Source organism: Mobula birostris, chromosome 6, assembly GCF_030028105.1.
Source record: "Mobula birostris isolate sMobBir1 chromosome 6, sMobBir1.hap1, whole genome shotgun sequence".
Lineage (NCBI taxonomy): Eukaryota > Metazoa > Chordata > Chondrichthyes > Myliobatiformes > Myliobatidae > Mobula > Mobula birostris.
The window spans coordinates 189,631,559-189,655,581 of NC_092375.1; the positions used below are offsets into that span (position 1 = coordinate 189,631,559).

At 41.9% G+C, this 24,023-nt stretch overlaps 1 protein-coding gene across 5 annotated transcripts in view; it reads right to left on the reverse strand.

Moving 5' to 3' along the window:
* Positions 1 to 24,023, reverse strand: part of steap3 (STEAP family member 3, metalloreductase) — a 49,000-nt gene that overhangs the window by 11,618 nt on the left and 13,359 nt on the right. For 4 of the 5 annotated variants that reach the window (XM_072262116.1, XM_072262118.1, XM_072262119.1 and 1 more), the window contains exons 2-3: positions 6,068 to 6,544; positions 1,257 to 1,784 (exon numbers count right to left, since the gene is read on the reverse strand). In XM_072262116.1, the coding sequence (XP_072118217.1) occupies positions 1,257 to 1,784; positions 6,068 to 6,544 (1,005 nt within the window). Of the gene's footprint in view, positions 1 to 1,256; positions 1,785 to 6,067; positions 6,545 to 10,853; positions 11,065 to 24,023 lie in introns of those variants that run through there. The other variant, XM_072262115.1, reaches the window with a different exon arrangement.

A 24,023-nucleotide genomic window follows, 5' to 3' on the forward strand; every position in this document is an offset into this window, starting at 1 on the left:
TATAATAGTGGCTTTAAGATTAACGTCCCTTAAAAAATTAATATTCGAATTGTCCTGGAAATCTTTAACTGATTTATTTGGACCAGCTGAGATGCGAACTATGGCATCTCTGTTTCAGTCTGGTCTCTAAGTCACTACAATCTTCACACAGTTTCTCTGGCAGTATTATTTTAGCAGTTAGATGGGTACGGTAAACCACATTTTTGATGCTCGATTATTGCAACCTCGGAGTCCAGATAGAACGTTATACAAAAGAATGCTTTTCAGTGACAAATCAACTCAATACTTATTTATTACATTGTAGTAGAGACATTAGAATACTTCATGTGAATGTTCTATGAGAAGATTTCACAAATGAATTAAAACCTAAAATTTAATTTCTGTTAAATCCTATAGAGTACACTTTTTCATTCTTTCCTATAAGCCCACAGTAAGTTCTGAATTAAATGTGAAATATAGTATGTTGTTCAAAACCAGAGGAAAATAATGACAGGGTTAGATGATTTTTCAAGCCATGGCTAAAAAAAACGAATAAAATGCTGAAATAGTAAAGGCTATTGGGATTTGTAGGTTTATACGGATCTATAGATTACATGCAATACTCTATGGGAGATCAAGCAGATTAAAAATTTGTTATGATTCTTGTTATTAGTTGCTATATTTTTTGTCTGTGAACACCATAATTTACTTTTGGAATGCTAGACATTTAAATGCCAGTGATTATAGCCAATTTTTCCTTAGTTCAATGGCTGCTACTCGTTTAATGTCATCTGATACAGCTCAGGAAAGCTACAGAATACATTGTCACCGTATTAAATATTACAATCTACAGTTAATTAGAAAGTCAGGTTAATAATTTTTACTAATTGTACTCTGTTCCTACTAATTTAGTCAGTTCAATTTTTGTTATAATTTGAATTGCACTTAAAGTGGTAATTTGCCATCTTAATGATATTACTTAATTGGAATTTCTAGGTAATTTGATAAATCAAAAAAATTTCTTTCTATCCCAACCCCCACCCATCCTAAATCCCTACTCCAAGAAAAGATTTTAGTTTGAGCTTCTGTTCAAAAGCTAAATTTGTTTATAAGAGCAAACACCTTGTTTGACTCCTGTAAAATGCTCAGAAATTGTTCTCCAACAAAGCTGCCACTTGGTGGTGTGCTTGCTGCATCTTTTGATAATAGCTAGTAACACGTCAGCTGCAGCATGGTATCAGAGAGGGATGATGTTTTGGAAATGACAGTTCTCTTACCCAAGCTGATGCTTCATTCAGCAGCTGGTAGCGGGCCGACCTGCGCATAGGGAGACACAGGCTGTATACGACATGCAAGGCGGCACAGAGAAAGCTCAACAGGCCAAGTTCCTTCCTTTGCTGAAGCCACTGATCTAACCAGCATGGAAAGCGTTTGTACTTTGTACCATTACGTAGTTGAAAGGCGGCTGCAAGAACACCAGGCAGGTAAACAAGGGACAGCATCTCAAATGAAACACATGGTAGAGTGGCATTAACAACATCAATTGGGATCTTATAAAATTTATTCTGCCCTTTCATTACATAGGGGTGAATAACACTTCTAATAAAATTATAAGCATAGAAAAGTACAAATAGGACGACAGTCAGGAGAGCAGGTATTTTCCATGAAGGAAAAAGATGTAATGGGAGGTTCTCAATTTCTCTTGCAGATGATAATGATCCCATATCCACAGGAATGAATCCCATATTTCGTGTGATTTCACTCACTACACACCGAGCTTCTTGGCTGTCACTGCAGATCAGCACCTGTTGGAGACAAAGATATTCTTGTAAATACTGCGTCAGGGGTACTTGGTGTAGTTGAAATGGCTGTGTGTGTTCTTCATGCCAGATGTTGGAGCATTGGTCCGTGGTGCAGAAGGAATAGGAGTGGACTGGTAGTGACGGGGGAACAGTCAAGAGATTCTGTGGACGTGAACGGGGCACCCAGATGGTATGTTGCCTCCCAGAAGCCAGGGTCAGGAACATCTCAGATCGCATCCACAGCATTTTGGAGAGGGAGGGGGAACAGCCAGATGTTTTGGTACATTTTGGTACCAGTGACATAGGAAGGAAAAGCAATGAAGTCCTGAAAAGAGAATTTAGAGAGCTAGGTAGAAAGCGGAAAAGCAGGACTTCCAGGGTAGTAATTTCTGAATTGCTGCCTGTGCCACATTCTAGTGAGGGTAAAAACAAGATGATTTGGCAGATAAATGTGTGGCTGAGAAGCTGGTGCAGGGGGCAGGGCTTCAGGTTCTTAGATCATTCGGATGTCTTCTGAGAGAGGTATGACCTGTACAAAAGTGATGGGTTGTACCTGAATCCAAGGGAGACCAATATTCTCATGGACAGGTTTGTTAAAGCTCTTGGGGAGGGCTTAAACTAATTTGGCAGCAGGACGGGAACCGGAATGAAGGGACTCAGGATAGGACAGATGGTAAAAAGGTAAAGATAGCGTGCCCTCAGACTGTCAGGAAGGACAGGCAGATGATAGGACATAATTGCAGCCAGCAGGGTGAGTATCAGTGCATTAGGGATGCAGAATCAAAAAGGAGTGACAAATACAGTAAAGTGTCACATCTCATGCACAGGATATAAGAAATAAGGTGGATGATCTTGTTGCATTTTTACAGATTGTCAGGTATGATGTAACCATTACTGAATGATGGCTAAAGGATGGTTGTAGTTGGGAGCTGAATGTCCAAGGTTACACGTTATATCAGAGGTAGGCAGACTGGATGGCGTGGCTCTGCTGGTAGAGAATGGCATCAAATTATGCGAAAGATGTGACACAGGATCAGAAGATATTGTATCCTTGTGGGTTGAGTTAAGAAACTGCAAAGGTAAAAGGACCCTGATGACAGTTACATACAGGCCTCCCAACAGTAGCTGGGATGTGGACTACAGATTACAGTGGGAAATAGAAAAATGTGTTAACAGGATAATGTTATGACAGTAATGGGAGATTTCAACATGCAGTTCGATTGGGAAAATAAGGTTGGTAATCAATCTCAAGAGAATGAATTTCTTGAATGCCCATGAGATAGATTTTTAGAGCAGCTTGTTGTGGAGCCTGCTGGGGATCAGCTGTACTGGACTGGGTTTTATGTAATGAACTGGAGGCGATTAGGAAGCTTAAGGTAAAAGAACCTTAGGAGGCAGTGATCATAATATGATTGAGTTCAACTTGAAATTTGTTAGGGAGAAAGTAAAGCCTGATGTAGCAATATTTCAGTAGAGTAAAGGAAATTACAGTGGTATGAGAGAGGAGTTCATCAAAGTAAATTGGAAGGAGACGCTGGCAGAAATGTGGAGAAATTTCTTTAGTCAGAGGATGGTGAATTTGTGGAATTTGTTATCAAAGGCAGCTGTGGATGTCAGGTTGTTGGGTGTATTTAAGGTGAGATTGATAGGTTCTTCATTGGCCATGGCATCAAAGCTTATGGGGAGAAGTCCAGGTTGTGGGGCTGAGGGATAAAAAGGATCAGCCATGATTAAATGGCAAAGCAGGCTCGTTGGGCCAAATGGCCTAATTTTACTCCTATGTATTATGGTCTTAAGTACATTATTGACATGGAAACATGGTTCTAGGAATTTTAAGGCTAAATAATGAACATGCAGTTATTCTCACTATAAAATACATATTTTTAAATAATCAGTGATGTTCACGAAGTCAACAGGAAATACAAAGTTATGTCGCTTCATAAACGTTTGTAGTCACTCACTAAAGTCATGATATTTTTTGTGGCAGCAGTACAGTGTAATACATAAAATTACTACAGTACTGAGCAAAATTCTTATGTGCATATATATACCTCGGGTGCCTGAGACTTTAACACAGTACTCTTGTAATTTCATGTATTGCACTGTACTGCTGCTGCAACAAATCAAACAAATTTCATAACAGATGTGTGAGTAATGACAAACCCGATTCTGATATGGGTCTCTATTGTGGACTGAGAGTGGAAAGGGGACAGGGAGAGGGGAATCATGGTTGGGAAAAGGGAATGCCAGAGAGACATTCTGTAGTGATTGATAAACCAATTGTTTGGAATCAAATCACCTTGCCTGGTGTCTCAGGGCTGGGTGTGTCTGCACCACCCCACCTCTGGCACAATTCCTTCTCCGCCACCTGTCCCATGCCCCTCCACCCGCAGCACTCCACCCTCACCATTCCCAATATATTTTGCTCCCACCAGATTTACAAACTCACTCACCGCTCCACATTGATAAGTACATTACTGTGCAAGTCTTATGTCCCTGAGCTATATATATGTGCCAAAGACTTGCACAATACTGGATACACAAAATGTCGGGGACCCAACAGTACTACACCAGGCAATCCTACTGCAATTTACCGACTCTGAAGTGTTACAAGTTATTTTCAGTTCAACGTGGAAACTCCTTTACACCAACATTAGTTTTAAGATAAACTCATTCTAAGTGAAACATAAAATTGTATATTGCTTCTGAGAGATGTGATTGTGCTTATGATCCATACATTTTTTTCAGGAGAAGGAAACCAGAGGTCCATGAGCCAGTCCTCACTGGAGGATGAAGTGGACAGGGTCAGCAACTTTAAGTTCCTCAGTGTTAGTATTTCGGAAGACCCAGGCTGGGCCCAGCACATGTGCAATTATGAAGAAAGCACAGCAGTGCCTCTACTTCCTTAGGAGATTGTGGAGATTTGGCACGACATCTAAAACTTCGACAAACTCCTATAGGTGCATAGTGTAGAGTATATTCACTGGCTGCATCATGGCCTAGTATGAAAACACGAATGCCCTTGAACAGAAAATCCTACAGAAAATAGCGGTTAGGGCCCAGTGCATCACGGATAAAGCCCGCACTACCACTGAGCACATCTACATAGAGTATTGTCACAGGACAGTAGCATCCATCATTCGGGACCCCCACCACATCAGACATGCTGCTGCTGTCAGGAAGGTGTTACAGGAGCCTCAGGACTCAAACCAGCAGGTTCTGAAACAGTTAATACCCCTCAACTATCAGGCTCTTGAACCAAAGTGGATAACTCTCTCAACTTCAATCACCCCATCATTGAAATATTCCCACAACAAATGGACTCATTTTCAAGGGCTCTTCACCTCATGCTCCTGATATTTATTGTTCCTTTATTTTTTATCATTATTATTTCTTTCTTTTTGTACGTGAACAGTTTGTTGTCCTTGACTCACTGGTTGAATGCCCAAGTTGGTGCGGTCTTCCATTGATTCCACAATGGTTATTATTCTATGATGCATTTATTGAGGAAGCCCACAAGAAAATGAATCTCAGGGTTGTATATGGTGACATATGTACGTTGATAATAGATATACTTTGAACCTTTTTAAAAATTCATAATTCAACTCAATGAAAAACAGTGAGCTGACTGCAATATACTGTTTGAAATTTACCATTAAAGAATTATTTTTTTTTACATTATTACAGTACCAAAAGGCATAAATATAAGATACTGAAAGGTCAAATTATTAAAAGGTACTTTATATCCAGAGTTCAGTAGCAGTTCAAAGGTCAAAGTAAAGTATTTACCAAAATACAGATACATCACCACATGCAACTCTGAGATTTGTTTTCCTGCAGGCATACTCAGTAAATCCAAGAACCATAATAGAATCAATGAAAGACCAACAAGGTGGACACCGAGTGTGCAAAATACATTAAAAAAAAATCAAGAACATGAGATGACGAATCGTCGAAAGTGAGTCCATAGGTTGTGGGAACATTTCAGTAATGAGGCAAGTGAAATTGAGTGAAGTTAATCCCTCTGGTTCAAGAGCCTGATAGTTGAGGGATAATAACTGTTCCTGTACCTGGTGATGTGAGTCCCGAGTCTCCTGTACTTTCTTCCTAATGGCAGCAGCGAGAACAGGATCTGGTTGGTGGGGGTTCCTGATGATGGATGCTGCTTTCCTGAGACAGTGCACCATGCAGATATGCTCTTTGTGATCCCTCATCAATCAAAAATTGTGTCACATTAATAAAAGTTAGACAATTACATTGCATTAGGTTATGTTACTCATACATACCTGTTTATTTCCATCTCTAGCACCAGATTGTAAGGCCCAGGCTGAGATGACATTAAACCCTTTTACAACCGTAGATCCTGGGAACAAGGAAGCAAGTCGTTCTGCATTTGATTCGTCACTCGCATTTACTTCCACGTTGTTGCTGACATCGACCACAATCTTGCCCGTCAGACAATCTCTTAGTTCGCTCAGCGTACTGTAATGTTCATGGTGCACTGCCACAAAGATGATATTCACCCTGTCTATGGCTTGACGTTGACTAGTAACTTCAACGGTACTGGGAAACAAACCTCCATTGCGTTTAGGATATCGGCTTCCGACAATCACGCCATATCCAGAACAGATGAGGCGAGATGCCAATGAACGAGCAAAATCACCAGTCCCCAAAATTCCAACTGTAATTGTCTGCAAGTTGTAATGATGGATGTCATTGTCCTTCCCCAAGAGTGGCCGTACCATCTCTCTCTTAGCCATTCTCTGCAGCAGAAAAAGAAAAGGTGAGATGTGATTTTCTGTGAGTAATGTGCCACGCAGCAAATTAACACCATGTGTTGCTCAACATCCTCCAAGGGGACCACTACCTTGTGATTTGGAGCCTTGCACGCCTCAGTGACCCGGAGTCTGAGCTTTATGCTTCGGCTCTTGGTCAAAGGGTGGAGGACAGACTAAGAGTGGTCCATTGATCTTCCAGGTTCAGGGGTTCAGCTCAGGGCTAACAACCCTGACTGATAAAACAAAATTGTTTCGGGAACAGCAATGAAGAATCTGTCCACATCTGAGTGCAACAGTATTCCTGAGTCTCCACCCAGGTCTTGCATGACTGACAGTAGTGAAAACCGAGCTACTGACACTAGGAAGGAAGCCCTGAACACTGCCACAGATGGAGAACCTTCATTGCTACCCTAAACGCCAGTGGCATCACAGGCAGTAAGTAAGTTGCTCAACATATTGGAGTTGCTGTGGGGAAGGGAGAATGCCAGATCTCTTCATTAATATTAAATACCTGAGAGTTCTTGCTTCCAAAAACACAATAGACAATAGGTGCAGGAGTAGGCCCTTCGAGCCAGCATCGCCATTCACTGTGATCATGGCTGATCATCCACAATCAGTATCCAGTTCCTGCCTCATCCCCATAACCTTTGATTCCGCTATCTTTAAGAGCTCTATCCATCTCTTTCTTGAAAGCATCCAGAGACTTGGCCTCCACTGCCTTCTGGGGCAGAGCATTCCACATATCCACCACTCTCTGGGTGAAAAAGTTTTTCCTCAACTCCGTTCTAAATGGCCTACCCCTTATTCTTAAACTGTGGCCTCTGGTTCTGGACTCCCCCAACATCGGGAACATGCTTCCTGTCTCCAGCGTGTCCAATCCCTTAATAATCTTATATGTTTCAATAAGATACCCTCTCAGCCTTCTAAATTCCAGTGTATACAAGCCCAGTTGCTCCAATCTTTCAACATATGACAGTCCCGCCATCCTGGGAATTAACCTTGTGAACCTACGCTGCACTCCCTCAATAGCAAGCATGTCCTTCCTCAAATTTGGTGACCAAAACTGCACACAGTACTCCAGGTGTGGTCTCACCAGGGCCCTGTACAGCTGCAGAAGGACCTCTTTGCTCCTATGCTCAATTCCCCTTGTTGTGAAGGCCAGCATGCCATTAGCTTTCTTCACTGCCTGTTGTACCTGCATGCTTGCTTTCAGTGACTGATGCACAAGAACACCTAGATCTCTTATTTACAGAGGTGGGAACAACTGGTGATCAATACATTTGCACCGTTAATTATTACCGATGAATTGCTACCCAATCTTTAAGGTTCAAAGTTCAAAGTACATATGCAGTATACAACTCTGAGATTAGCCTTCCCACAGGCAGCCACGAAACAACCAAAACAACAAGACTGTTCAAAGAAAAACATCAAACTCCCAACAAGCAAAAAAAAAAACAAAGAGTAAAAAAAGGACGAAAAACAGAATATAAAACAAGAAACCACAAAGTCAACGGAACAGTTCAGGAATGTTCAGTTTCAGCTAAATTCATTTCAATCCGACTGCAGGCCGCACAGCCAGTATGTTCCGTTCAAAATTGCACAAAATAGCAATGAAGAAAGGAGTACTGTAACTGGAAACCAGAAGCACATCATAACGGGAATTACAGAGTCCAGTCTCTAAACCACATCGATTAACTTGCCCACGACCAAAGATTCTGGCATCATCCTCCGAGCGAGAGGCAGACCAATCAAACGCAGGCACCTTCCTCAGGGAGCAGAGAGCAAGACAGAGATTGGTCACTTGCAGGCGGATGGCACTGAACAACTGCTCGCCTGCCTTGTTGACTTCAATTTTCCTCAATGCTTTAATCGGCCAGGTTTTTAGGCCTCCAGGATGCACACCATTGAAAACCTCACTGAACCTCCCCAGAGGCAGCAAAGTGCTAGATCGCCCAATCAGCCCGAAAACACAACACAGACTGTAGATGGCAGGCTTCAATAGCAGCTGAATCGTTTTTGAAAGAAGAAAAGGGCATTATTGGGCTAAATCATGGACTCGATGGGCTGAATGGCCTATTTCTGCTCCTATATCTTATGGTCTTATCATGTTGGTTATTGTTGGCAGTTCCAAGGAGTGTCTAATGCACGGATGAATGGTCAAATCTGGGGTGAAATCTAACAAGAGAAAGAAGAGAAATAAGATTTATGTATAGTACTGTGCAAAAGTCTTAGGCTGGTATGTACAGATAGGGAGCCTGAGAGTTTTGCACAATACTGTAGTACTGAGAATGGGAAGGGGTCAGGGAGAGGGGAATCATGGTTGGGAAAAGGGGAAGGAGCAGGAAGCACCAGAGAAATGTTCTGTAATGATCAATAAACCAATTGTTTGAAATCAAATGACCTTGACTGGCGTCTCAGGGCTGGGTGCATCTGCACCTGCACCATCCCCTGCCCCGGCAATCCTTCTCTGTCACCTGTCCTACACCCCTCCAGCGGCACTCCACCCTCACCTTTCCTAACAACCTTTGCTCCCACCAGATTTACAAACTCACTCTCCACTCCACATTGACAAGAACAGTACTGTGCAAATGTCTTAGGCATTTATATATACACACACACACACATACATATATATACCTAAGACTTTTGAACAGTACTATAGGGTTGGTGTATATGCAGAGAGATTAGTTGATGTGGACTCAGTGGGTCCCAAGGCCTGTTTCTATTTGAGGAGACTTGCCAGTATTCAGCTGCTGTAACACAAGTTATTTCCTAAATTACCTGGATCCATTCAAAATATGGGATCTCATGAGTAAACCAAAGTTTTGAGTACAGGAGCATGGATGTTATGTTGAAGTTGTATTAAGACATTGGTGAGGCCTAATTTGGTGTATTGGGTACAGTTTTAGTCACCTGCCTATAGGAAAGATGTAAATACGTTTGAACGAGTACAGAGAAAATTTACAAGGATGTTGCTGGGTCTGGAGGACCTTCACAACATGGAAACACTGAATAGTATAGGACTTCATTCCTTGGAATGTAGAAGACTGGGAAGAGATTTGATAGAGGTATACAAAATTATGAGGGGTATAGATAGGGTAAATGCAAGCAGGCTTTTCAGACTGAGGTTGGGTGGGACTACAACTAGAGGTCATGGGTTAAGGGTGAAAGGTGAAAAGTTTAAAGGGAACAAGAGGGGAAGCTTCTTCACTCAGAGGGTGATGAGAGTGTAGAATGAGCTGCCAGCACAAATGGTGCGTGCAAGCTCGATTTCAAAGGGAAGTTTGGATAGGTACGTGGATATGGTCACGGTGCAGTTTAATGGGAGTAGGCAGTTTAAATGGCTCAGTACAGACTAGATGGGCCAAAGGGGCTGTTTCTATGACTCTAGTGACAGACAGGTGCTGGCACATGTTACTCCATTCTGTCGCGGAATTAATGTGGAATCCAGCAGCACAGCTGCGAATGCCCGGCTTCCCCAGTATTGTGCGGAGATTTGTCACCTTGATTCCATGTCAATCAGTCCGTTGGTCCAAACTGTAAACCGGGAGGGTAACTTATTTTATTTTGTATATTATTTTGGTTTAACATGTTAATTTCCTTCTTCAACAAATATGTCTTTTTCCAGTTGTTGTTAGGGCAGAACAGTAACGCAGTGGTTAGCACAACACTTTACAGTACAGGCAACCCCAGTTTCAATTCCTGCTGCTGTGTGGAAGGAGTTTGCACATTCTCCCTGTGGGGTTTCCTCCAGCTGCTCTGGTTTCCTCCCACAGGCCAAAGGCCTAGCAGTTGGTAGGTTAATGGATCACTATAAAGTGTCCTGGGATTCACTTGGGTGATTGCTGGGCAGTGTGGCTCGAAGGGCTGGAACACTGTATCTCAATAAATATTTTTTAAAATACCTCAATATTTGAAGGATGCCAAAGCTCCATTAACATCTCTGACTCCTTTCAAAGGTGCAAAGGGAAATCCAGAGATAGGCCTCAGGGGAACCCCACACAAGGACAGTTACTGCTGAGGTTGCCTGGTGCCTTACTGGCACCTTCAGGGTGTGGTTAATCAGTCTAAACAGCCATCGAAATCCAGCCCAGTTAACTGAAATGGGGTTGGGACTACGGATGGTGAGCTGAATTGCTTCAACAGTTTAAAATGCACACATCTACATAAAAACCACGTTCTAAAAATACCAGATAGCGGAAATACAAGCAGAAATAGTTGGAAATGATTAACGATCATATAGGATTCACTGAGGGAAACAAATCTGATTTTGAAAACATGGGGCTGCTCATACCATGCGAACCCTCCTGATCCAAATGTAGAGTGCCAGCCTTACTGGTTCAATGGATCCTGGAGTCATATGTCAAAGTGTTGAGCAGCACGGTTCATTGGAGCAACTGAGGCCCAACCCTCGAAAAATCTCTGACGGCTTTGACAACCGATAAAACCTTTCCTCCTGCCTTGCCAGCTGTCCAAAATGTCAAGTGTTATATTTATTTCTGAAACTATGAGAAATAAAGTATTAAAATAGATTTTAAAACTAACATGGGAAAAAAAATAATATAACTGATTAATACAAAAATAAAACAGAACTTCTCTTTTCTTCTCTTAAGTGCTGGCAGTTTCAGCTGGATAGATTTCTAGTGCTAGGCAATGCTGGGTTAGAGTATACTCCATCATACAGTATCAACTCATGGTAAATTCATCTCTTCCATGGCTGATATAGAAGTCCTGGAGTTGCTGCCGTTTATTAGAACAGGTGGGCAATATTTCAGGTCCAAACTGTTTTTAATCAGACTTGGAAGGATCTGTTCTGGTCAGTAAAGCTAGCCTGAAGAAGCACAAAAGAGCACCACCACCACGTTAACATCATGAACAGGTTGGATAAGGTCATGCTATTATGAGTTAAGAAGGGAACCAATTTCCCAGAACAAACATGAGAAAGTCTGTGGATGCTGGAAATCCACAGCAACACATAGAATGCTGGAGGAACTCAGCAGGTCAGGCAGCATCTACGGAAATGAATAAACACAAGAGATTCTGTAGCAGCCAGAATGAAAAGTTGGGGGGAGGCATCTTCCCCCTTCCTTCTCAGTCCTGTAGAAAAATCTTGGCCTGAAATGTCTACTGGTTACTCTTTTCCATAGATGCTGCCTGACCTGCTGAGTTCCAATTTCAGAGAAGTCTTAATTTTTGGATCACCTTTTCAGTGAAACAGAGCACCCCAAGCAGGTGGCTGTGAGGCGCCGTCACCCGTCCGACCGTCAGGGGTGGCACAGTAGCGCAGTGGCTCGTGCAATCGCTTTACGGCACCAGTGACCACTGATCGCGGACTGATTCTCACCGCGGTCAGTAAGGAGTTAGTACTTTCTCCGCCCATAACCGTGTGGAGTTTCTCTGGGCTTCCTCTCACATTCCAAAGACGTACGGTTTGGATGAGGGAGTTGTGGGCATTTTATTTTGGCACCAGAAGCGTGGCGACACTTTTGGGATGCCCAGCACGTTCCTCGCTGATTGATTTGATTTAATCAACTGCATGTTTACTGCATGCTTTGATGTACATGTGACAAATAAAGCTAATCCTAATCTTTGCTTTATTCAGCAGTCTGAGAAGTAAATAAGTGCTTGTACTATGGAGCGCCACGGATTAAAAACGGAATGAGTAGGTGGTGGGGTTGTGGGGGGGGGGGGAGGTCCTGCATGTAAGAGTTCCTTTTTATTGTTCCACAAGGCACAATTTCCAAGACCTTAATCTTCGCAGGAATGCCAAAGGCCCTTGGCAATACAAGTGAAGAGGTATATTCTTGCATGAGAAATTACCGAATAATGTTTCATTTCCATCATCTTTCCGCTAATGCTGCACAAACAATTTCATGGGTACTCTCTTAGCACCCAAGTATTTGTACTCCTCCACCACCTCAACTTCTTTTCCCAGAATGTATACAGGACTCGGTCACAGACCTCTTCCTCCTAAAATCAATCACCATCTCCCTGACTGGTCATATTCAGGAGCAGGTGAGTCCTCCCAAACCACTCCACAAACTTGATGACCAGTCCTTTGTACTCTGACTCCTGCCCATCTTTGATACACCCAACCACCGCAGAGTCATCACAGAACTTCTGCAAGTGACAAGACTGAGGTGTCCAGTGTGAACAGAAACGGAGACAGGACAGTCCCTGGTGGGGCTCCAGTGCCACTCACCACCATCTCAGACAGGGAACTACCCCGCTGTACAAACTGGGGTCTGTCTGTCAGCTAGTCAATAATTCAGGAGATAGTGGATTTGTCTACACCCATCCTTTGCAGCTTCTCACTCAGAAGAAGTGGCTGGATTGTATTGAAGGCAGTAGAGAAATCAAAAGATGCGATTCTTGCGATGCCACCAGCACCATCCAGGCGGGAGTGAGCTCCTTGCAACAGGCAGATGATGATCATCACCTCCACATGAGGTTGGTTTATTCCTAAATATAACAACATTAAGCGTACATGAAGAGGCATTTTACTGATATTTGGAACCAATCAAAATTAGACTTAATGAAATGTAACATTTAAAATTAGGCAAACTACATTGAAGACGTACTCAAAATGAGCAGATGAGGAGGAATTTCTTTAGCCAGATAGTGCCGAATCTATGGAATTTGTTGCCACAGGTGGCTGTGGAAGCCAAGTCATTGGGTATATTTAAGGCACAGGTTGATGAATTATTGATTGGTCAGGGCATGAAAAGATACAGGGAGAAGCCAGGAGATTGGGGCTGAGAGGGAAAATGGATCTGCCATTATGAAATGGTGGAGCAGACTCAATGGGCCAAATGGCCTAATTCTTCTCCTATATCTTATGGTCTAAAATACCCCCAAACTCGGAAACTGACATGTTCACTCCTATTGGATATATTTGTGAAAAGTATTTGAACCATATTGCCACAGTAATATTAAGCTGAGAACTGGTGTGCTGGACAAATCCTTAATTTCAAAAAGCTATATTTAACCACAGCTGTAAAGACTAAATGTAGTGAGTCCAATATTCCAGATAATACATTTTTGAACTTCAGTCTCGTGTTTGATTTCAAAAGTTCACTCATTTATCTTTTCAGAGTAAATATTTAGGACAGTTGGGCAAGGACACTCGGTTAAATGATATCGCAGTGGGAGAGACAATACAGAAAAGTGGCAGCTGATTATTTTTTTCCAAATGATCCATAATCTTTTGCAAACATTCAGCTGCAAACTTCTGAGTTTCAACAGTCAGCTTCTACCGACTGGCTGAAATGCATTCTCACTCCATCTGAGTGTGTAGATAATATGAACAAGTCTGCCTCTACTGTCCAGCCCAGCTTGTGAGATCTCATTGGGATTTCTGGATGAATTTTGGTGAAAACAGCTTCTACAATGGTATTTAGTAGGACGGACAGGATGCTGGAGGGGAAGCTAACTATTATCAAGTCATGATGTTGCATGATTTAGAAGGGGTACCTGAAACCTCCAGGAGGGCCAGAACCTTGTCGTGGTTTGGAGCCTTGCACGCCTCAATGACCTGGAAAGTTATGTTAGCAGGAACTATTATCGAAGTATGTATGCAGTATACAACCCTGAGATTCAGCTTCCCACAGGCAGCCACGAAACAAAGAAAGAAAACCATGGAAAGAAAATACATCAACCCCCCCAATATGCAAATAACAAAAAGAAAACAAGCGATAAACACGCAATATAAAACACCGAACGACAAATCACTGAATGAGTCCGAGCATATTCAGTTCAGCTCAGTTTAGTGCTGTGTTGTTCATTAACTTAAGGCTGCAGAGACAGTCAGATCTGATCAAAATTGCACAGAGTAGCAAAGACAACAGAAAAAAGCAACCAGAAGTCAAAAACACATCATAACGTGACCTAAAGAGTCCAATCCACAGACCACATCTATTAAAGCTTGCCCAGGACTCCAGTGGCCTTGGAGGGAGAGAGGGTGGGGGGAGGGAAGAGGGGAGAGGAGGAGGGGGGGGAGGGGGGAGAGGGAGAGAGAGGTGGGAGAGAGAGAGAGGGGGGCTATTTGAACACAAAGGCTTTCCTCCATGAGCAGCGGATAAAAAGAGAGAGAGACCATCACATGCAGACATCTTCCTCTGGCAGCAGCAAGTGATCCTTTACATTGTCAAGTGTGAGCTGTGACTGATTTGCTTGGGAAACATCTAACTGCAATGAACAGGCCCTGAAGCATTATAGGCATTATAGCATTATATAAACTTCACCAAGTAGCTAACACCCCTACTAATGGTGCTAACGCTTGGGAAGAAGGTGAAGTGAACATTCAGCAGAGGAAACCTGCAAGCACTTTAGCTTCATCTTGGGCACAGCATCCATAAAAACGATGGGTATTCATGGGCCATCCTCCATCTAAAACAGCGAGATAAATATATTGTTTTTCTCCAATTATCAGTTTCTCCTCGTGTCCATATTACAGCTTAACAGATAAAAGTGCAAGTTCTATAAATTAAGAAAAAATTTCAACCTTAGTAATTGTGAAAAGAGCAAGTTCACACCATCGGCATCCCAAATTGTGAAACAGTGAAAATTGTGACAAGTTATGTAAACCACCCTAATTTTGAGGAATCAGTTCAAAAATGGACTGCATAAGTTCTTTCAAGTGTTTCGTGTATATTATGGCTTCACATGCAAAGAAAAGGCTAATTTAGAAGTAATATATGGAAAGGTAAGTCTCATAACTAATAATCCTCAATTCCCTACTCTATCAAATATCTAATCAATTCTCCTGCATATTTTCCCCCGACCTGCATTGGGTACTTCGTTCCTCACATTCAGTACTCTCGGCAGAAAGTCTCCAAATGTGCACTTTTCCCTTCAACTTTACAATCTATTTCACTAAAACTTATGCATAGCATTAACCAAGAGAATTTTCTTTAGCAAGCTAAGCAATCTCAGATTCTTAATTTCAGAGTTTAAGGACAGTTATTGTTTCAATTATTCACTCACAAACAGTATCCGGAAAGGTTTTTAAAAAAAAAATTTCAAGATTCAAAGCACATTTATTACCAAAGTTGTATGCAGTGTACAACCCGTGGATTTGTCAGACTAAATAAAGAAACACTAAGGAACCCATTCAAAGAAAACATCAAACATCCAACATGCAAAAAAAGAATAAATCGTGTGAATGGCAAGAAACGAGCAAAACACAAGGAATATAAAACATCAAACCACAGAGTCACTGAAACTGCCTCAGAATGTTCAGTTTAATTAAACACTGCAATGAAAATTCTTCCAAGAGGATCACAACCTTGTCACGGTTTGGAGGCTTATGTTCCTCAGTGACCCGGAGAGCTACGCTGGCTGGAGTCAGGGCTTTATGCTTTGGTTCTTAGTAGGGTCACCCATGCCAAACAGGTCAAAGGGTAGAGGCCAGACTATGCCATCAGGTTGAAGGCTAACAACCCTCTCTGGTAAAACAAAATTGTTACAGAAATAGTGATGAATCCTTCTACATCTGAATGCGACAGTATTCCTGAGTCTCCACCGGGGATGTGTGACTAAGAGCAGCGAAAGCTGAGAGGAAGCTACTGACATGATGAAGGAAGCCCTGAACACCATCAGAGATGGAGGGTCCTCATCGTTGCCCTAAATGCCAGCGGCACAACAGGCAGTAAGTAATAAAACTTGGACATTATGGTTGGATACATGACCATTAATTACATGTTGTACATTGTTTCCCTCTATTTATCATACAACCACATTCGCTTTCCTTTTTGCTGAGCTTTCACAGGTCGACTTTATTCTACTATTCACTACAATTTCTACAACCAATCCTTCTCTTGGTCAATGGCCTGTAGCCTCTAAATTACATCATTTATTGTTGATATTTTCTGAATTGTATTCTATTTTTCTAGCTTCATGCTGTGCAACATGCCATTTCCCACCTTCTAAACTTAACAAATACTTTATTTGCTTCACCTTTTACTTATCTGAAATCTGACTATCCCGATTGACAATAACCACTTTTTCTTTTACCGAAGGTGCTCCTTCCCACCACTCGCCTGCAGGTCACCTTGGACAAGGTGTAGCTCCTGCTTAATGCCCCCCCCCCCCCACATTATCAGGGTCACATGAAGCCTTGGGAGAAGATGGTGGATGGATGTACGAGCAGCCAGTGCATATCACAAGTCCTGGTTATGTGAGCACTGACGCCAGGCAGACAATCTCTGAAGAATAGTGATAATGATTGAGATCACTTATCTTGTAAAGACACTGCCCAGAAGGCGGCAATGGCAAACCATTTCTGTAGAAACATTTGGAAGAACAATCATGGTCATTGATAGACCAACAGCGTGAGAGGGTGTGGGGGGGGGGGAGGTTCTTCCCCACAGGCAACGATCCCTTGTTCAGAAGAGATATTAAAGACCATGATCGACCACATCATACAACGTGGCTAGGGTTGCCAAGTGTCCCAAATTAGCTGGGACATCCCGTATATTGGGGTAAATTGGTTTGTCCCATATGGGACTGCCCTTGTCCCGTATTTCCCCTGCTAAGGTAGAGCGTTCCTATGAAACTTTTCATGCCGAAATGGCGTAAAGCGCAAAAGCAATTACCATTAATTTATATGGGAAAAATTTTTTGAGCGTTCCCAGACCCAAAAAATAACCTACCAAATCATAGCAATAACACATAAAACCTAAAAATACCACTAACATATAGTAAAAGCAGGAGTGATATGATAAATACACAGCCTATATAAAGTAGAAATAATGTATGTACAGTGTATCAGAATCGGGAAGGTTAAGCCAAACAACACACATCAAAGTTGCTGGTGAACGCAGCAGGCCAGGCACCAGCAACTTCGATGTGGGTTGCTTGAATTTCCAGCATCTGCAGATTTCCTCGTGTTTGCGAGGTTAAGCCAAAACCGATTTGTAGAGGAAAAAAATTGTTACGTACACGCAAGCGCACATCACGCATGCACACACAGGTACCCGCGCAAGGCTTCATGGTCATGGTAGTCCTTCTCGGGGTAAACACAAGTGTCCCGTATTTGACTGCTACTTTTGTCCCTTATTTGGGAGTGAGAAAGTTGGCAACCCTAAGTGTGGCACTTAATGATGATGATTTTCCCTCTGAAAGCATCAAGATCTTGTACAACAAACTGCCAAGCAGAACAGATATATCTGTGCTTGCTCTTAAAGTGAAAATTTATTGAAATAAGGCCAGTTGACATTGCAGGCCGAGATCCTACTTCAGGACTGGAAAGGAAGGGGAGAAATCAGAGTAAGGTGGGGGGGGGGATGGTGGAAGAGGTAGAAGGTGATAGGTGAAAGGTGAAACTGGGAGACGGGGAGGGGTGAAGTAAAGAGCTGGGACGTTGATTGGTGAAAGAGATTAAGGCCTGGAGAAGGCGGAATCTGACAGGACAGGACAGAAGGCCATGGAAGAAAGGGAAAGGGGAGGAGCACCAAATGGAGGTGCTGGGCAGGTAAGGAGATATGGAAAGGGAAGGAAACAGGAATGGGGACTGGTGAAGAGGGCGGGCCATTACTGGAAGTTTGAGACATCGATGTTCATGCCATCATAGTTGAGGACTATCCAGATGGAACATAACCTGAGTGTGGCCTCATCCTGGCAGTAGAGATGGCCGTGGACTGACCTGTTAGAATGGGAAATGGGAAGCAGGATTGAAATGGGTGGCTACTGGGCGATCCACTTATTGTGGCTGACGGAGTGTAGGTGCTTGGCGAAATGGTCTCCCAATCTACGTCGGGTCTCACCAATATACAGGAGGCCAGATCTAGGAGCACTGGCTACAGTAGATGACCTCAACAGGTGAAGTGTCGTCTCACCTGGAAAGACTGTTTGGGGCCTTGAATAGTAGTGAGGGAGGAGGTGTGGGGGCAGGTGAGGCACTTGTTCCGCGCATATTTATTGAAATAAATTTATTCTTAACTTGTCCTGAATGAATTTGAGCTTTTAAGTGCTATGAATATGTTGCCATAGCCGACAAGAAGCTTTAGCCTTAACACTATCTGCAAATTTAGGCAATTGTGATTGCAGCCGGAACTCCAAATTGCAGTGCCATCTCCGAGCAACTCCTGCGATAAACTGTGATAGCTTTTCTCTTGCATGTCTGTTCATCTGAAAGCCTCTTTCCACTAAGTCAGCAAATTTTCAACTTCTGATCTTTCTCCAACACTTAATTAGGCTTTTCATCTACACTCTTTCGGATGCTTTTTAATACTTTGCCCCCAGTGAATGTTAGGCTTGTTATCGAGCAATTCTCTGGGGAATCCTGATGGCTCTACTTCAACTACTTGCTTTCTAAACTTGAAAATGCAGGAAAACACAAAACTTTTTTTTAATGCAGGGCTTTACTCTCTTGGCTAAGGCAAGACGGTTATTAGAAAACAAAGAACTCCATTTTTGGACCCATGGCTAATAGAATTGGAAATCTTCAACAAATAGCCATAACAAATTGATTTTAATCTTCCATGGGTCCTTGAAACAACTGAAAGCTATTTAGCAATTAGGCATAAGCAGATTTGAACAGAACATATGCACACAATAGACAAAGCAAAGTTCATACTTTCTGTGAAACATGTTCACAGTCTATGACATACATTCCTTTGGTCTGCAATCTTTCCGGTTTGACAGAAAATACAGAAAATTTTCTTTTTTGTTTCCAAAAGCAAAGAAGAATAAGCACTTAGCAATGTAGTTTTGTCCTAAAATAAAATATTCTGGTATAAGAGGGAAAAAACAACTTAATAATTAAAAACATGAGAAAATCTGCAGATGCTGGAAATCCAGAGCAATACACACAAAGTGCTGGAGGAACTCAGCAGGTCTGGCAGCACCTTTGAAAAAGAGTAAACTGTCGATGTTTTGGGCCGAGACCTTTCAACAGGACTGGAAAGAAAGAGGAGAAGTCAGATTAAGAGGGTGGGAGGAGGGGAGAAGGTAGTACAAGGTGGTAGGTGATAGGTGAAACTGGGAGAGGGGGTGAAGCAAAGAGCTGAGAAGTTGATTGGTGGAAGAGATAAAGAGCTGAAGAGATAATTTAACAATTAACTTTATGTATTCTCATTTGCTTTGAAAATCCTTAAACATATAAAACGTTCCAGTGTGAGTTTATTACGTATGTCTCTGGTGTTTGTGTATTGTAATATTTAGCAATTTCCTTGCTGGCATTCTGGTCAGTTTAAATTGAGAATCAGGTTTAATCCACCAAGGGAATGGATGTGGAAGTTGTCCAGCACTACAAACACCTGGGAACTCCCCCGGACAATAAACTGGACTGGACTAAAAATACAGGGGCTCGGTACAAGAAGTAACAGAGCCAACTGTACTTCCTGAGGAGGCTCTGGTCCTTCAACATCTGCAGTACTAAGCTGCAGATGTTTTACGACTCAGTGGTGGACAGCATTCTATTCTACGCTGTAGTCTGCTGGGGCAGCAGGGTGACAGCAGCTGATGCCAAGGAGATCGATAAGCTCGTCAGGAAGGCTGGTTCTGTTCTGGGGGTGGAACTGGATTCCCAAGTAGTTGTGTCTGAGAGGAGGTTGCTGCAGAAGCTACGGAGTGTTATGAAGGATCCCTCTCACCCCTCCATGACATACAGGACAAACAGAGGAGCACCTTTAGTAACAGACTGATTCCTCCGAGGTTCACCACTGAACGTCACAGGAGATCCTTTCCCCCCGTGGCTATAAGACTCTGCGACTCCTCCTTAAGCATACAATTATATGGTTTCATTGCACATTTGTATTTTACACTATTATTTTATATTGTGATCAAGATTGGAAATACAAACATCAAACAAGTCAACAAATTCAAATATCTTGGCAGCCTAATAACAAGTGATGGCAGGTGCGACACAGATATCAAATACAGAATAGCAATGGCGAAAGAAGCTTTCCAAAAAATGAAGACCATATTAACAGACAGAAAGATGAGCATGTACACTAAAAACAGAATACTGCAGTGCTACATTTATTCTATCCTGACTTATGGAAGTGAATGCTGGACCATTTCTCCAGCAATGGAAAAGAGACCAGAAGCAGCTGAATTATGGTTCTACAGGAGAATGTTAAAAATATCATGGACCACACACACATCAAATGAAGAAGTTCTCAGAAGAGCCCAAGCAGTTCGATCACTCATACCAACAATAAGAGAAAGACAACTCAGATTCCTAGAACACATCATGCGGAAAGATGAACTAGTAAAACTCATACTCTCTGGAAAGATTGAGGGGAGCAAACTTAGAGGAAGACGTCGGCTTATGTACATCAAAAGCATAGCCTGGTGGCTACACATCGAGGAAATGGAAGTCATTCAAAAAACGGAGGATAGATCTATATGGAAAACCATGGTCACCAAAGTCCACATCAGATATGGTACCTAGACAGACGTTATATTGCACATTTTGTATCCATTTTTGTACCTCAATACTTACATTTTGTATTTAAAAGTATATATTTCTGACTGAGCAACCTTACAATCATAATTTCCTTCAGGATGAATAAAGTTTTATCTTAATTTATCTAAATATTACCAGCATACATTGTGAAATTTGTTAACTTTGCAGCAGCAGTACAACGCAACACATAATAATAGAGAAAGAAAAACTGTGAATTACAGTAAGTGTGTGTATATATATATAAAATAGTAAAATTAAATAGGTAGTGCAAAAATAGAAATAAAAAAGTACTGAGGTAGGATTCATGGGTTCAACGTTCATTCAGAAATCAGATGGCAGAGGGGAAGAAGCCGTTCCTGAATCATTGAGTGTGTGTCTTCAGGCTCCTGATGGTAGCAACGTAAACAAGGCATGACCAGGGTAATGGGGGTCCTTAATGATGGACGGAGATTGTTTATTTCCCTGCAGAGCTGTCCCTCATCCCAATATCAACATTACAGATATGAATTGAGAAATGAAAAGTATGATCTTTCATGCAAAGTGGATTTTAAACAAGGTTTTGATATATGGATGCAGAAAAATAAACACATTTATTTCCCACATAGAGAGGAGCCAACTGGTGTCATATGTTCGAAGAACTTCAACGTTAGTTTTGTTAACATCTATTTAATTCCAAGCAGCATGTAATTCATTTTTGAAAACCATTACAAACAAATGCTTTGAATGCACTTGCAGGGAAAATACTGAATGAACATAAACCGAATGGATTCCCTCCACTTCCTCTTGACTAGCTCCAGTAGAAAAGTTGTTGTCATCTTTACAAATCATAATTATGTATGCTTCACGCCAATTAAAATTATTTCTCTTTCTGGTAAAAAAAAAACTTCCTCTCCTTCCCCTCTTCATCTATTTCCCACTCTGGCCTCTTACCTCATCTCATTTGCCTATCACCTCTTCTTGGTGACCCTCCTCCTCTCTTTCTCCTATGGTCCACTCTCCTCTCCTATCAGAATCCCTCCTCTCCAGCCCTTTATCTTTCCTATCCACCTGGCTGTTTATCACCTTCTGGCCATCCCCCTTCCCCTCTCCTTTGCATTCTGGTGTCTTCCCTCTTTCCACTCATGATGAAAGGCCTAGGCGTGAAACCTCACGTGTTTATTCATTTCCATAGAGGCTGCCTGACCTGCTGATTTCCTGCAGCATTTTGTGTGTGTGTGTGTGTGTGTGTGTGTGTGTGTGTGTGTGTGTGTGTGTGTGTGTGTGTGTGTGTGTGTGTGTGTTGTTTAAAATTATAGTTTATTATGTTGTACTATCATAATTAGAATGTGTTCATTTATAATGAACAAGTGAAAATCTGCAGATGCTGGAAATCCAAGTAACACACACAAAATGCTGGAGGAACTCAGCAGGCCAGGCAGCATCTGTGGAAAGGTGTACAGTCGACGTTTTGGGTTAGACCTTCCTGCTGAAGGGTTTCGACCCGAACCGTCGACTGTTTACTCTTTTACACAGATGCTGCCTGGACTGCTGAGTTCCTCTAGCATTTTGTGTGTGTTACTTCTGTTTATAATGACTGAGTCTGTTAGTGAGACACAAACACCTGGTATTGATTAAGATCTTTATACTTGCTTTGTCCAACTACTTGCCTTTAGAACAAAATGAGAATACTAACTTGTACCACTGTGAGAGGTGAAGAATTGAGTATACAAACCGTTCACTACATCTCTGGATTCACTAGAAGTATGTCTAATTCCCAAAGAATTCTACTAAATCTAAGAGAAAGAAGTTAACTCAAAATTTAACTTTTACTATAAAACTTTATATTTATGACAGTCAGACACTTACAGAAGTTATCAGTCTTGTGGAAGGTAGAAGAGATATTTTAGAGTCATTATTTTGGTTGTGGCACAGTGCACAATCTGGAAATTAAGATTGTTTGCCAGCAACTCTTGGAATTGTGCTGGTCTAAAAGTAGAAGATTCTGCTTTGAAGAATTAGCTTTGTACAGTACTGGAAAAACACATTTTAGTTTGTAGCAACACACACAAAATGCTGGAGGAACTCAGCAGGTCAGGTAGCATCTATGAAAAAAAAGTACAGTTGACATTTCAGGCCGAAACCCTTAGGACTATACTGAAATGCTCCAGCACTTTGTGTGTGTTCCTCGGATTTCCAGTATCTGCAGATTTTCTTTTAGTTTGCAGTTCCTTTTTGGACTGATTTACTGTTCTGTGAGAAAATCAAAAAGATTTATTTGGAAATTTAATATTGTGAAATGATGCTGTGATATCAGCAGTTGGACTAACTATGGTAATACATTTGTTTGTGTAGCACTTGCATCCCATTCCCCTATCTCTTGTGGTCGGCAACAACTATAGTGCTTGATGCAAAGGAAAAAGACCCAGTTATTTCTCTGGTGCAGATTTTACCTTTGCCTGAAGGTAATTTAATTGTATAGTCAACTTGAAGAATCTCAGGTACAAAAATCAAGCAGGACTGACAGCCAATCACATGGAAGAGCTCCCACTAGTAACAATACATTAAGTTTTACCTCTTCTTTTTATAATTTTACAGAGTGAAATGAAATAAATAAGAGGTACAGAGGAGAACAAAGAAAATTCAGCAACTGAAATTTTAAAACTTTTAGAATATTGACAGATTTATGGAAAACAGAGAATTTTGACCTTCCAGTTATTGGCTTGCATCGCTTTCTAATGGGCAGGGCATGATGTGAACCTATAGAGGTGGGGTGTAGAAGTTTTGTTGGGACGCTTGCCACGTGGAATCTATTCTCTTCTTTGTATTTTGGGGGCTGCAAAGAGAAGAGCCATCGGGATCGTCACAGAGGCTGCTGAGCGAGCCTCCAGATGGCTATGGATCAAGAGGTGTGACCCCTGGACCAATGCTGCTCAGACACAAACTGGGTCCTGATCAACCCTGGCTGTGTCACCTGGGTGACAGGGTCTGATGTCGAAAGACCTGAAACACCTGATAACCCAAGTTTACATCACTAATGATGTGTCCCAACGCATCCTAGGATGTATCTCAGCA